Source organism: Pleurodeles waltl, chromosome 4_1 (genome assembly GCF_031143425.1).
Source record: "Pleurodeles waltl isolate 20211129_DDA chromosome 4_1, aPleWal1.hap1.20221129, whole genome shotgun sequence".
NCBI classification, from domain to species: domain Eukaryota; kingdom Metazoa; phylum Chordata; class Amphibia; order Caudata; family Salamandridae; genus Pleurodeles; species Pleurodeles waltl.
In genome coordinates, this window is record NC_090442.1 from 673,742,351 (window position 1) to 673,757,114 (window position 14,764).

The window sequence follows — 14,764 nt, forward strand, 5'->3', positions numbered from 1 at the left end:
AGTGCTGTAATGTTGTAGAAAGTTTTTCACCATAAGTTGGTGCGACGAATGCTGTATCTCCGGACACGTGTTTCTGGCTTTCGGCCGTCATCAGCGGAGAGCAAAGTGTGGCAGACGGGGTTGCTTGAAATGCCGCCTAAACGTATTCTCAGGTTTTTGTACCACTCAGTAGGCGCACAGGTGCTTCACCAGAGCTCGTCAGCTCAAAGGCTCACGGGAGCCGTTAAATACACAATCCAAAAAGGGAGCACCCTGTCTTACATTTCAGCTCGAATAGCCCCAAAGCATCATGATAAATGCAGTCATTAGAATGAATTCAAATAATATTTCAAAAAGTCTTTCACCATAAATGGGTGCAGCAAGTGCTGTAATGTTGTAGAAAGTTTTTCACCATAAGTTGGTGCGACGAATGCTGTATCTCCGGACACGTGTTTCTGGCTTTCGACCGTCATCAGCGGAGAGCAAAGTGTGGCAGACGGGGTTGCTTGAAATGCCGCCTAAACGTATTCTCAGGTTTTTGTACCACTCAGTAGCCGCACAGGTGCTTCACCAGAGCTCGTCAGCTCAAAGGCTCACGGGAGCCGTTAAATACACAATCCAAAAAGGGAGCACCCTGTCTTACATTTCAGCTCGAATAGCCCCAAAGCATCATGATAAATGCAGTCATTAGAATGAATTCAAATAATATTTCAAAAAGTCTTTCACCATAAATGGGTGCAGCAAGTGCTGTAATGTTGTAGAAAGTTTTTCACCACAAGACTTTTGGCGGCATTTCAAGCATCCCCACAGACTTTGGCTGCTCTCTGCTGATGACGGGCTAAACCTAGAAACACGTGTCCAGAGATACACAGCACTTGCTGCACCTACTTAGGTGAAAGACTTTTGATTACTTTTTCAATACAAAACAAAGTGACTGCATTTACCATGATGCATTGGGGCTAACTTTTTGCTGGAGTGTGAGGCAGTGTGCTCCCTTTTTTCTTTTTGTCCAATTATTACCGCTGGGTTAGGTACCACAGGGCAGCATTTTATCACAATTTCATTTATTTTCCTCAAATCCTGCTGCACAATTCGACCTTTTCCACAGGGCTTCTGTAAACCCATTATGGGAGAGTTACACGGACTGCTCAAGTCTTCTTTCAGGACTCCCTGTCTGAGAAAATCTGCAATTATTTGTGACACCTCAATGAGGACGTCTTGGGTCATGTGGTATTGTGACACTTGTGGGAACACTGCATTCGGCTTTATCTGAACCTTGACTGGTTCTACTCCTTTTATCAATCCTACTTCTTTCCCAGTCAAATCCCACACTTTCTCTGTCATGGTCCATTGTAGTTCAACAGGTAGGTCGATCAAAGTATGCATTGGGAATAAAGTAATCAAAGGGTAGTCTTCATTTGTCTCTCCTCCTTCCTCTATGAATTGACTCTCATCTCCCTCATCGTCACTATTTGTCTGTACTTCTATTCCATGATTGGAACAGGTAATTGAACATTTTGTCTTACACTGTAAGTCCCTTCCTGGTAAGGATACTGGACTTGAATCGCATACAACAAATCTATGCAGCCCTTGAAAGTTGCCAATTTCAACCTCCACCGGATCAGTAATCGGATTAGTCAGGTACTGATTTGCCACACCAACCACTCGTATAGTACGCCCTGAGAGAGGTAATCTCGGGACTTCTGCACTTCGAACTGTAGAGCGTGTAGCTCATGTGTCGACCAAAAATGGAACCTTATAGCCCATTACTTTTCCCTCTACGTATGGGCCTCTCTGATCCACCTCTAGAGATGCTACAAGCCTGCACTCTTCACTGTCTGAGCTGTCATCTGACCAATCCTCATTCATGCCATTTTCACCCTGTAATGGGAATTGTTGCACAGTATTATTTTGATTGGTTACCTGGCCTGTGACCTGCTGAGGAAGCATCACCTGTTGCTGTCCCATCGGAGCCATTGGTAATTGCATTTGCTGTCTAGGCACCATAGGAATCTGCTGCTGTACTGGTTGCATTTGTACTGACTGAAAACGGCATTTGCATCTGCTGCATGGGCTGTACCCCTTGCATTTGTACCAAATTATTCTGAAAATTCGGGTTTTGATGTCTCACTTTTGGACCTCGTGAATTTTGTAATGTACCAACATTAATGCTCTGCTGAACTGCACCATCCTGCACCATATTCGGGCACTCCCGTTTCCAGTGCCCCACGCCCCCGCACGCGTGACATGGTGACATCCTTTTTACTCCTTGAACATCATTTTGAACAACAACATTATTCATGTCCAAACCACGGTTCACAAACCCTCGACCTCGGCCTCTTGGTTGAGCCTGAAACACACCATTCATTTGCGGTTGTTGCTGTATCATTTGCTGAACTCCATTTCCCTGTATTCCAGCTTGGGCAGCCCTTATCTGCATCACCATCACCTTTTCCTTAAACTTTTTCTGCTTCAACTCAATCTCATCACTACAGTATTTTGCATACTGCAACACCTCATCAATCGGTTTAGATTGCCAACAAATCAAATGATTCTTAATCATTTGGCTAACCTCTGGTCTCAACCCTTCAACGAATCTAAATACAAGGTGATTCATGTCCTTCGGTTCAATAGTCTCAGTACCACTGTAATGTTTGAACGCTTTCAATAATCTCTCGTAATAAGCATGTATTGACTCCTTAACCTCCTGAGAGATCCGGTCGATTTTCTGCCAATCGGTCACCTTCGGCGACACCTTTTGTTTCAAGAACTCAATTACTTTATGATAATATTTCATCACCTCTTCTGAAGGTGCTCCAGTCACCTTATCTCTTGCCGGCTCCTTCGTTGGCCAATCTACCCCTCTCTTGCACTCGAGCCACAAATCAGGCGGAACAATGATCTCAAATAAAGTATTCAAGTCTTCCCAGAGACACTTTGCAAGTTTCACGAACCTGTCCATTTGTTGATACCACTCAATCGGCTTCTCTCTTAATCTAGGATAATCGTTCGTAAAAGATAAAATATCTCCTCTAGACCACGGCACATGTACTAAAACACCACCAGCTGTCTCTCTCATAGGTAAGATTTTTACCGATCCCAGGTCAGGTGACGTCCTAACTTCATTGGACCCTGGACTGTCTCCCTTTCCCTTATCTCTTTTCTTTGCCCATCGGCCTTCCCATTTCTCCAATGCACCCCAAATTTGTGCACTTTGCAACAGTTCTCTCAGATGTGCCTTCATGCCTGCAGATCTCATGTGTTCAAAATCTTTGGAGTCAAAATCTAATCTGTAACTTCTTTTCAAATGCTTAGTGTTTCCGATATCAATATTATATTTATCTGCCAAATTAGCTAATCTCTGATGTACTTTGCCTACCTCTTTGGTAATCTTGGGGCATAAGTACCTCAATTCTGCCTCAGTGTATGATTCCAACATATTTACTCCCATTGTTCCTTCCACTAATTGGCAGCTTCTGCCCCTAGTCGTACAAAATTCAAGTATTCATCTTGTTTTTCTTTCTCAGGTTCAATTGTAGTCATTGCAGTCTTTTGTGAGGTAAGTTTTCTCTAACCACTCATTTAACTGCTGTACTGTAAAACCCTGCAGTGAAATATTCCCTGCATGTATCATTGGGGTGTGTGAGGTATTTGTACTCATGGTTTGGGGAGTTAAAACTCCCAACCCTGCTTGACGCATCGCTTCGAGAGGTGCCCCTACTGGACTAAGGTCCAATAAGGGTCTCTGTGGCTCATTTACTTGTTCTCCAGGGGCCATTATCTGGGGTGTTCTCATAGGCCCTCCTCTTATCGCTTCCTGAGTCATCACTCCCTGATCACACATCCCTGATTTACCTTGTGCATACAATGGTACGGGGGGACCAACAGTAATGGGTAACGATATAGCGGCAGGTGCCTGACCTGGACCCAGACTTCTTGGGGCCTCAACACCATAGGTCTGCTCCAGTGTACCCGGTACGGGTACTAACGGTGGTCCCGCTACAGGGTTATACCCTGGTATCAACTGTGGTTGTTGAGACATTAGCTTCGGAGTTGATTCAATCTGTATTAACTTTGGCTTTGTGTATATCGGGTCTGGCGGCACTATCAAGTTTGTAGTAGTCTCAAGCACTGGAACATCTGGGTAGATTCTCTTTATCTGCGGTGGAGGCTGCAACTGAATCGGAAAGTCTGGTGCAGTGGGTACACTGACACCATTCTGTATCAAAGCTGTATCGCTAGTCTGTACTGTATCAGTAACTCCCTTTTCCTGCGTCTGGTTCCCAGGATCCAAGCTAGTACTTGGAGTATTGTCACTCACCGCATATGGTGGCGGACGATCATGTAACAATCTATCTATAAATTCCTCATCATCTGAATCATCTTCCTCTTCCCAGGACCTTTTATTTTCTTTAGTTTTGCCTGAATCTTTGTTGGTTTTACAGGAGGCTTTCTTTCCCTGTGTCTCTTCTCCCTGGGATATTGCTGGGAATAACTTCAACCCATCTACGATTCCCCTCCTCCATATTTTGCTCTTGTCGTCCCACCTAGCCTCTGCATAGGATTTTTCTGCCCTTCTCAGCCTTCTCTGAAACCTTTCTTGTCTATGTTTAAGGGCCATCAAGTCCCAAATCGCCAAAGCCTCGTATTGTGCCGGTCTCGGAGGTGGCTTCTGTGTACTTAACATCCACCTCAGATTTTCTAGTACCTTTGGATTAAACGTCCCATGCTCTGGAAACGCTAAACACCCTTCTTTTTCTGTTAATTTGCGCCACTGTTTCATCCATAAACAAGGTGCAACACCTTTCTCTTCCATAACCGTGTAAGCCGGAGTACCCTCAGGTGGTGTGGGTTCTCCATCGGTTGCAACAATATACACATCTCCCTGTAGAGCGCTCTTGAATGCTTTGACAAAATTCATTTTTTTTTTTTTTTTTTTTTTTTCGTATTTTGTATTTAATCAGAAATGGCTTAGTTCCCAGGACACTCTTTACCCACCCTTTCTCAACCTATTGTCTCTCACGGACGGCAGCCAATCCGTGCGCGACCCTTCTCGACATCTGACCTATCTCAGCGCGGCACCACTGACGTCACACTCACACACACAGCAGCTGACAAAGTCTTGCGGCTTGTCCGCTCTTCACTGACCCCTACAACTCACACAAACTAATGCAAATTATTGCGAGCACCTTAAAATGATAACACAAATCTGTCGGTTTACTACAGGAAGGGTAACACATTCGCTTCAGAACTTTACAGAGATTTCACTTGAAGCCTCAGCCGCAACTCTCTCCTTATCAGTTCCCTCATATGCAAGCAGAATTCGACCCGCAAATTCTACTCTCGACTTGTCAATGACTCCTTCTAGTGCACTTTAGAATTTGTCAAATCTCCATCTAAGGTTTCATTCACACGTTACAACTCAAACTCGACTTGTTAACCATGCCCGATTGACCTATTAAACCGTACAGATTACAACTTAAACCACATTTGTCTTCAATACTCCGGAGTCTTAGACCTCGACAGGTCCGTACACAACAACCAACCACGTGGATAATTTTGAGCAACAAGCGCTACATTCACATGAAGTACGCCAACTTCCCTACTCTCATACTGTGGAGTACGCCCACTCCTGCTAAACAACACTTAATTTGGCCTAAATACACACAATTTTTTTCACAACCACCAGCAAGATGCATAAGCTTAGGCAAGCGCAAAGACCCTAACCACGCACACTATGGCGCCGAGAACATTCCCAACTCATTTAGGCAGGCTCCGAGATCCCGGGAAAGCCATGGCGAACTTAGAAACCCATCATATCTCCAAATTGCATTATCACAGAAAAACAAATTAAACAATGAAACTCCGTCCTAGGGCCCCCAAGGGCCAAACCGTTGCTCTGCTACCAGAACTGCTAACGCGTCCTTCTATGTTAATTTATACATTTTAGGACTCGTTTTAGGCCAATGAATCTTTGGACCCAGAGGTGAGACACCGTAAGACGAGGTAACTGATCAATATATCAAGCAATATATCAATAATATTGTCAACATATATCACCACAATATATCTCACTTTAGACATTAGTTAAGATCGTTAACGCAACCATGACCTTTCAGTCATGAATAACCACACCTTATTAAGTTTTGTGAATTTGATTCCCTATTGTTTACAATCTAATAGCAGATGTATTAATCTCAAAACCAAGAAGCAAAAGAGCATAGTCACAATGCGGCAACTATGATAAGGTTTCAACAATGCAAAGATCACAAACATAAGATAGTAATATGAAGGTAAACAAATCAAAATGCATAGAACCTCATATATGTCTTAGTTCAGCATAGCACCACGTCAGTCACGTCAGTTACGTCAGTCAAGGTGAATGCCTCATCTAGCCACTAATTAGCATCAGCATGTTGGGCTTCATGCAAAACAATTTAGAACATCAATTTGGAAAACATCTAGCTAAGGTCTCTAATCAAAAATACAGCAGTTGGTACCTAGAAAGGAAAAGCGAATAGTCAAATTACAAGAACAACTGTCATAATTACCCTCCTCGGAATGAGTCAGCATACAGGATCAGTCTTCGTCTTCAGGACATCAGTTGAATCGCCGTCAGTCTATCTAGTCTAAGGGCAGGGGACACTTCCCTCATAAGGAAGAAAGTGTAATGGGGCGACTAGAGGTGAGGATGGTTTTATTAAGTCTCAAGTCACCAAACAAAGTGACAGAGTTTCTGGATGCAATCAATATCATTCCCTACCTAGTTCTCTCGAGTCTCCTGTGTCATGGGTTTTTATCCCTTTTTCATAATACATTCCCCCAAAATTCTATTGGATAGTCACTACACCCCACTATCTGTAACCTATCAAATTATACATTAAGTAATGCACTTGTCATTTCACGATAGTTTATAACATTTTGATTGGTCTTCATAATTGACGTTTTTCGTAGGTGGCACATCCAGGGTTACTTCATTCTCTGGCACGTTCTTCGGGTCAAAAGTTCTCTTTTCCATGGTTGAATATCCTTGAAAGTTTCCATATTTTGTTGCAAAGCGTATAAATTTTATACTAAAGCAGCTAGCATGCGGATGAGAAAAACTAGCAATGTTACATAAAACGGAGAAAAGAACAATTGCTGGGTCATGGCCTTTTGCGAGTCAGCACACTGAAGAAACAGAAAAATATGCTTTAATATGAGAGTTACACAGCTAGTTTTCGACTCACGCTAACTTAAGACTTATGGTTGCTAATAAATACAATCTTTGTAGATGTTAACGTATTCAATTAATCATAGTACAAGCAATTATTTCTTACAGTCGACATTAGTTTATGCATACAATAATTCTTCACGTTTATAGGTATGTTAGAATACATTTTAAATGAATAATATTTTATAACTATTAATGCAGCTTTGTTAATTGTAAGCATTTCACATCTAGATATATAATATTTAAACTACGCTCTCTCATAAATATATTTAGTTTTCTCCTGCATTTTTTAGAGCGCGAACTCGACCCAAAGGCATTGGAAAACTTTGCATCAGCATCCGTTACATTACACAGCACAAGGTACAGTTTTTTTTAAGCACGGGGGAGATTCAGATTTGCCCAGAATCACAGGGTGTTGTTGAACCGGCGCAAACATTGGAACTTGATTCTCCGGATTCAAAGTCGGCATCTCTAAAGGAAACGAAAAACATACATGGCTGAATGTGCCATTCAAGTATTAGATGGGATCGCTTAAGCGCTCTTATCTCGAAGTTATTTCCTTGTTCAATACATGTTCTTGTTCGCCCTCCGACATTTGCCCATTTTCCTTTGCCGTACCTACAACCTGTTTGTTTTTTATTTGCCTGACCTTAACATGCCCGCATATGCAGGACGTAACTCCTACCACAAGTCGCATTGACAAGTGCGCATGTACGCGGGGTCAGAGGTTACAATCGTGTCTTTTTGCATGCAGCATGGCGTCCTCCATGGATCCTGAGAGTGAGAATGGCGAAGGCAAGAGGAGGCGAAAGCAAGGAAAGAAGGAGAGTGCACCAGGTACCGACATAATACTGCAAGGGCCACCGCCCAGGCAGACTGCCTCGAGGCATTGTGCATGTCTTTATGCCTTATTATGTGCCGTGCGTAAAAAGTTGCTAAATTGTCATCGCAGTAGCCAGTGCTTTATTATTTTTATGAAATCTGGGTATACAGATGCGTCTTCGCGAAATGACATGCCGTAATGTGTTGTGAACCACAGTGTAGTTATGATTAAAAAAAAAGAGTGCCTCATCTCGTAGTGTTGTCCCGCTGCCGTTCTTGGAAGCACTGCGCGCGACATTAGCCCAGGATAGCCGAAACTGGGATAGTGGTGGTCTTGTATTATAACAGCTACAAATTATATGGAGCCTCCTATCCCCTAAGAGCCGTTGAAGCTCTTTATCAGCGAAAGCAACGCTACTGGTAGTAAAATAAGGCTTTGGGTGCGAGACGATCAGAGATTTATCTCTTCTGCTCCGCGTGACTTGGGGGGCGGGTTCGAGGACGAGTTGTAGGACGAGCATCGTAGTAGTGGAAGCAAGTATTCTACGATCATTTTGATAAGAGTAGGTGGTATTGAGGGAGTAGAATCTGAAGAGTTCGAGGCGAGTGTGCTTTGTAGTTAGATTTTGCAGAGTGTCCCAGGGTGGTAGGAACACTAGTGCAAGCGCCGTGCTTGCCCTGTTGCCCGTTGTTATCCCTTTTGTTCTGCTGCCTCCTGCACTACAAGCCCTCCCTCTTTATTCTTCTCGAGTGCCAGTAGCGGGCACTCCCCTGACTAGGAATACCTCTAAACACAACGCACGATAAACCTGTGTTATCCCTTCCTCTGATCCCAGCTTTCTCAACCTGGTATGGTGTTATCCACTTTATCGCCCGTGGTGTCTCTCGTCTCTTAGATACTTTTATTTCATCTGAATGCCTTTTTTCCTAAATTTCAGATGCACTATTTTTTCCTCCTCCCTTTGATATCACAGGTGCCACCCCCTGGTTTGCCTTTTCTTTTGTCACTCGACTTCCCTTTTGTGGCTGTCTCCTGACCTCTTATTTTGTGCCACTCTTGGTGTCATCCGACGCCTTTGTTGCTGTCCACCCTTGACTGCAAGCTCAATACACAAATATAGCTAGCTGTATGAACAATTCTTCTCTGTTCCAGGGTGTTTCTTGTCCTTTATTCAGGCACTGCAGTGCTCCCCAACTATCTCACTTTTCTAGACTGCCCCTCGCTACTCTACCATCAAGAAGTTCCCCATATGACAGGTATAAACCCTGTAACTGCAGAATTGGATCTAATGCCTTAAGACACAGAATAGCCTGGACCTTCGATAAAGTGGGTGCCAGACTTAGCAGCACGTTTGTAAACTTTGGTAGAAGTTTCAAGATCAAAGGCTGCTCCTGCAACTCTTGTCTAATATCATAAGGAAGCATCATCTGGATTTATATATATATGCTGTCTTATTTTTGTGAATTTTTCTAGATGGTGAACTGCGGCCTGAGGGTGTTGTCATACTTTATATGGTTTTAGGAAGCAGTGCCAGCACTTATATAAAGGGCTTTACAAACTTCACATTCTATGATGGAAAGTAACTGTTTACAATGCTATGGACCATGTGTACATAAAGGCAGCTCTCACAAGTAGGCTGGTGGGAGGTTTTAATTACCCAGTTTTCAAAGCCTAGAAGCTGCTCTTTCATTACTTGTGTTGCCCAGTCCCTATCCTTTAGGTAGAGGGAGCCCACGTCCTTGTACTACATATGTGTAGCTTTCCATACAAGCCCTCAGTTACCAGCGTTCCTTAATGCTCACATGTGCTACACTGGGAAAAAAAAAAGGAGGCGGTGAAGAGCGCCTTCACCTTTGAAGGTCTGGTAGGTTTATCATAATGTTGGGTATTGTTTAATCAGATGAGTTACAATCATAAAGAGGGCAACAAATACCAGGATATGCACTTACCCAGTACCTATTAATGGTCTAGGTCCTAAGTTAATGTCTGTTGTGCAATGAGTGTGTTTGCCACAAAGATTTGCATCACTATTCCATGTGCTCTTCTCTATGAAGACAACTGGCATCCAGCGGAACTTAGGGCAGTGCATCTGCGTCACCACAATAGTACTGATTATATACAACTCTTGACTCCATCACATGCATGCCACTACACCCAGCCATATACTTAGCTGAGAATTTGCTACCTCACCAGTGAGAAAGCTGAATTAATTACTAATGGTTTTGCTTATTAATAAGTAAGAATTTGCATGGAATTTGGCTAACATAGAAAATAATGATTGACTTGGAAAATGTGTCCACTTGAGTGGCCGATATAAACGAAGTAAACGTTTTTAGTGAGTGCATATTATTATTTGTTATTGTGTAGAGAAAAATTTGTTAGTATGTCACATTAACAGTTTCATGTTATGTATTTGATTTATTAACTGTAGGAAGTTGGCTCTGTATGTGCTATTTCAAAGTAAGGAATAGCATGCACAGAGTCCAAGGGTTCCCCTTAGAGGTAAGATAGTGGCAAAAAGAGATAATTCTAATGCTCTATTTTGTGGTAGTGTGGTCGAGCAGTAGGCTTATCCAAGGAGTAGTGTTAAGCATTTGTTGTACATACACACAGGCAATAAATGAGGAACACACACTCAGAGACAAATCCAGCCAATAGGTTTTGTTATAGAAAAACATATTTTCTTAGTTTATTTTAAGAACCACAGGTTCAAATTCTACATGTAATATCTCATTTGAAAGGTATTGCAGGTAAGTACTAGCATGTATACTTTTTACATAAAACACAATAAGCTGTTTTAAAAGTTGACACTTAGTGCAATTTTCACAGTTCCTGGGGGAGGTAAAGTATTGTTAGGTTTCACAGGTAAGTAAGTCACTTACAGGTTTCAGTTTTGGGTCCAAGGTAGCCCACCGTTGGGGGTTCAGAGCAACCCCAAAGTTATCACACCAGCAGCTCAGGGCCGGTCAGGTGCAAAGGTCAAAGAGGTGCCCAAACCACGTAGGCTATAATGGAGAGAAGGGGGTGCCCCGGTTCCAGTCTGCCAGCAGGTAAGTACCCGCGTCTTCGGAGGGCAGACCAGGGGGGTTTTGTAGGGCACCGGGGGGGGACACAAGTCAGCACAAAAAGTACATCCTCAGCAGCGCGGGGGTGGCCGGGTGCAGTGTGCAAACACGCGTCGGGTTTACAATGGTTTTCAATGAGAGATCAAGGGATCCCTTCAGCGTTGCAGGCAGGCAAGGGGGGGGCTCCTCGGGGTAGCCACCACCTGGGCAAGGGAGAGGGCCTCCTGGGGGTCACTCCTGCACAGGAGTTCCGTTCCTTTAGGGGCTGCGGGTGCAGGGTCTTTTCCAGCCGTAGGGAAATGGAGTTCAGGCAGTCGCGGTCAGGGGGAGCCTCGGGATTCCCTCTGCAGGCGTCGCTGTGGGGGCCAAGGGGGGACAACGTTGGTTACTCACGGTCTTGGAGTCGCCGGAGGGTCCTCCCTGAGGTGTTGGTTCTCCACCAGTCGAGTCGGGGTCTCCGGGTGCAGTGTTGCAAGTCTCACGCTTCTTGCGGGGAGTTGCAGGGGTCTTTAAATCTGCTCCTTGAAACAAAGTTGCAGTTCTTTTGGAGCAGTGCCGCTGTCCTCGGGAGTTTCTTGTCTTTTTTGAAGCAGGGCAGTCCTCAGAGGATTCAGAGGTCGCTGGTCCCTTGGAAAGCGTCGCTGGAGCAGGTTTCTTTGGAAGGCAGGAGACAGGCCGGTAGGTCTGGGGCCAAAGCAGTTGGTGTCTTCTGTTCTTCCTCTGCAGGGGTTCTTCAGCTCAGCAGTCCTCTTCTTCTTGTAGTTTCAGGAATCTAAATTCTTAGGTTCAGGGAAGCCCTTAAATACTAAATTTAAGGGCGTGTTTAGGTCTGGGGGGTTAGTAGCCAATGGCTACTAGCCCTGAGGGTGGGTACACCCTCTTTGTGCCTCCTCCCAAGGGGAGGGGGTCACATCCCTAATCCTATTGGGGAATCCTCCATCTGTAAGATGGAGGATTTCTAAAAGTTAGTCACTTCAGCTCAGGACACCTTAGGGGCTGTCCTGACTGGCCAGTGACTCCTCCTTGTTATTCTCATTATTTTCTCCGGCCTTGCCGCCAAAAGTGGGGGCCGTGGCCAGAGGGGGCGGGCAACTCCACTAGCTGGAGTGTCCTGCAGTGCTGGCACAAAGGGGTGAGCCTTTGAGGCTCACCGCCAGGTGTGACCGCTCCTGCCTGGGGGAGGTGTTAGCATCTCCACCCAGTGCAGGCTTTGTTACTGGCCTCAGATTGACAAAGGCACTCTCCCCATGGGGCCAGCAACATGTCTCGGTTGTGGCAGGCTGCTGGAACCAGTCAGCCTACACAGATAGTCGGTTAAGGTTTCAGGGGGCACCTCTAAGGTGCCCTCTGGGGTGTATTTTACAATAAAATGTACACTGGCATCAGTGTGCATTTATTGTGCTGAGAAGTTTGATACCAAACTTCCCAGTTTTCAGTGTAGCCATTATGGTGCTGTGGAGTTCGTGTAAAACAGACTCCCAGACCATATACTCTTATGGCTACCCTGCACTTACAATGTCTAAGGTTTTGTTTAGACACTGTAGGGGCACAGTGCTCATGCACTGGTGCCCTCACCTATGGTATAGTGCACCCTGCCTTAGGGCTGTAAGGCCTGCTAGAGGGGTGACTTATCTATACCTGCATTGGCAGTGAGAGGCTGGCATGGCACCCTGAGGGGAGTGCCATGTCGACTTACTCGTTTTGTTCTCACCAGCACACACAAGCTGGCAAGCAGTGTGTCTGTGCTGAGTGAGGCGTCTCCAGGGTGGCATAAGACATGCTGCAGCGCTTAGAGACCTTCCTTGGCATCGGGGCCCTTGGTACCAGGGGTACCATTTACAAGGGACTTATCTGGATACCAGGGTGTGCCAATTGTGGATACAAAAGTACAGGTTAGGGAAAGAACACTGGTGCTGGGGCCTGGTTAGCAGGCCTCAGCACACTTTCAATTCAAAACATAGCATCAGCAAAGGCAAAAAGTCAGGGGGTAACCATGCCAAGGAGGCATTTCCTTACATTAACGTTAGGCCATAAGTTGACGAGGTTTGGGCCTAGTTTGCAAACCTCATGTCACGCTGCAATGTTTAATAAATAGTGTAAAAATGTGTTGTAAAAGTTGAAAATCAATGCTTCTTTGTTCACGCTGTGCTGACCAAACAATTTGCAGATGTCTTTCTCATGAGAACTGCTTGTAGAACCATGTGGTACTACAAAAGATACAAATGTTCACTGGAGGAGTGAGACATCGATGTTCTCAGGAATCAACAGTGGATGCTCTGACTAGAGTACGGATTGCAACAACGGAGATGCCTGACAATGGGCTCAAAAGAGGAGCCATTCATTGACGTGTGACAGAGAGTTTAGTTATATCTTATGTTTGAGTTTTAGTTTCCATTGGTTCAACTGTAGACGTACGATATTTTGACCAATGACGATGTGGGATTACAGAACCACTTCAGGTTAAAATTGGAAACTTTAAAGGCTTGCACAAATTCGTAGTTTGTGATTCAAGTCTGGTATCCTTACTAGGTAGAGACTTGCTGTGCAAAACAAGATGTTCGATCAGTTGTTCAAATGATGGCATAGCCATCCAGACTAACAGTGATGAAGAATATGAATTGCTTGATGAAACATGTTGTGATACAGTGAATGAGGAGTATCCTTTGATCAGTTTCTTCCGAGTCTTTACAATACGAGATTTACCCTCTGACTTACAGGGAACAGTTACAATGAAAGTGGTGGGATTTTACAGGGAAAGGCTTTGGTCTAATCAAAGGTGTTGAGCCAGATAAGGTCCCAGTCAAGCCAAATGTGATTTTTCCCCAGATACCCTAGTACCACAGGACACAATTGAAGGGATTACACCTATAATTGCAGAATTTGTAAACAAAAGCATTTTAAAGGAAATGTTGAGTAGCCCATGCAACTCAAGAATAATGGGTTTACAGAAACACTGTGGGAAATTTCTGATTGTTCAGAATTTGAGGAACGTAAATTACATTGTGATTTAATATTTTCCGATGGTGCCAAATCCAGCATTGATATTGTTTCAGATCCCATGTGATGCTAAATGGTACACTGTAGTGGACCTGTCACAAGCATTCTTTTCTGTACCTCTTTATGAGGATAGCCAGTTTCTCTTTTGCTTCAAATTCCTCAACAGAGTTTACTGTTGGTGCAGAATTCCCTAAGGGTTTTTAAAGTCACCATTCTTTTTTAATCACATACTGAAGAAGAATCTGGAGTCATTAGAATTGTCTTTCCAATCAACTGTGGTACAGCAGGGATGTGGAATTCCTATCGCCCAGGACATCTTGATTGGGGTCAAGGGCAACAAGTTTTTATGTTTACTTTGTCCTTGGGACAAGTAGGCCCAACCCCCTGCAGCACAAACCCTTTGGCTGCCTGTTTACAGAGAAAGAAACTCTCTGCAGTTGAGGTAATGTGTTTCCAAAACATAATGCTGTTCGAACTTGTATTTATGGTTCATTATTTGAAAGTCTTCATTATTAGGGTGAGTGCTGTAAATAAATGTTTTAAGGTCACACTTCACTACTGACGTTGGTTCCAGTACAAAAAAAAAAAAAAAAGTGTATACACATGTTTGAAAGGTTTAGGCTATGAGGCTCAGTATAATGCTCCCAGAAGGCTCTCTGATTATATGCAAATGAAGTGTCATTTAGT

The 14,764-nt window shown here is 44.0% G+C and overlaps 1 protein-coding gene across 1 annotated transcript in view; it reads left to right on the plus strand.

Moving 5' to 3' along the window:
* The first annotated feature begins 7,887 nt into the window (after positions 1-7,887).
* The window catches only part of KRR1 (KRR1 small subunit processome component homolog), a 147,463-nt gene continuing 140,586 nt past the window's right edge, over positions 7,888-14,764 (plus strand). Inside the window, exon 1 of the mRNA XM_069229193.1 lies at positions 7,888-8,029. Coding sequence (XP_069085294.1) covers positions 7,948-8,029 — 82 coding nt within the window. The 5' untranslated portion in view covers positions 7,888-7,947. The remainder of the gene's footprint in view (positions 8,030-14,764) is intronic.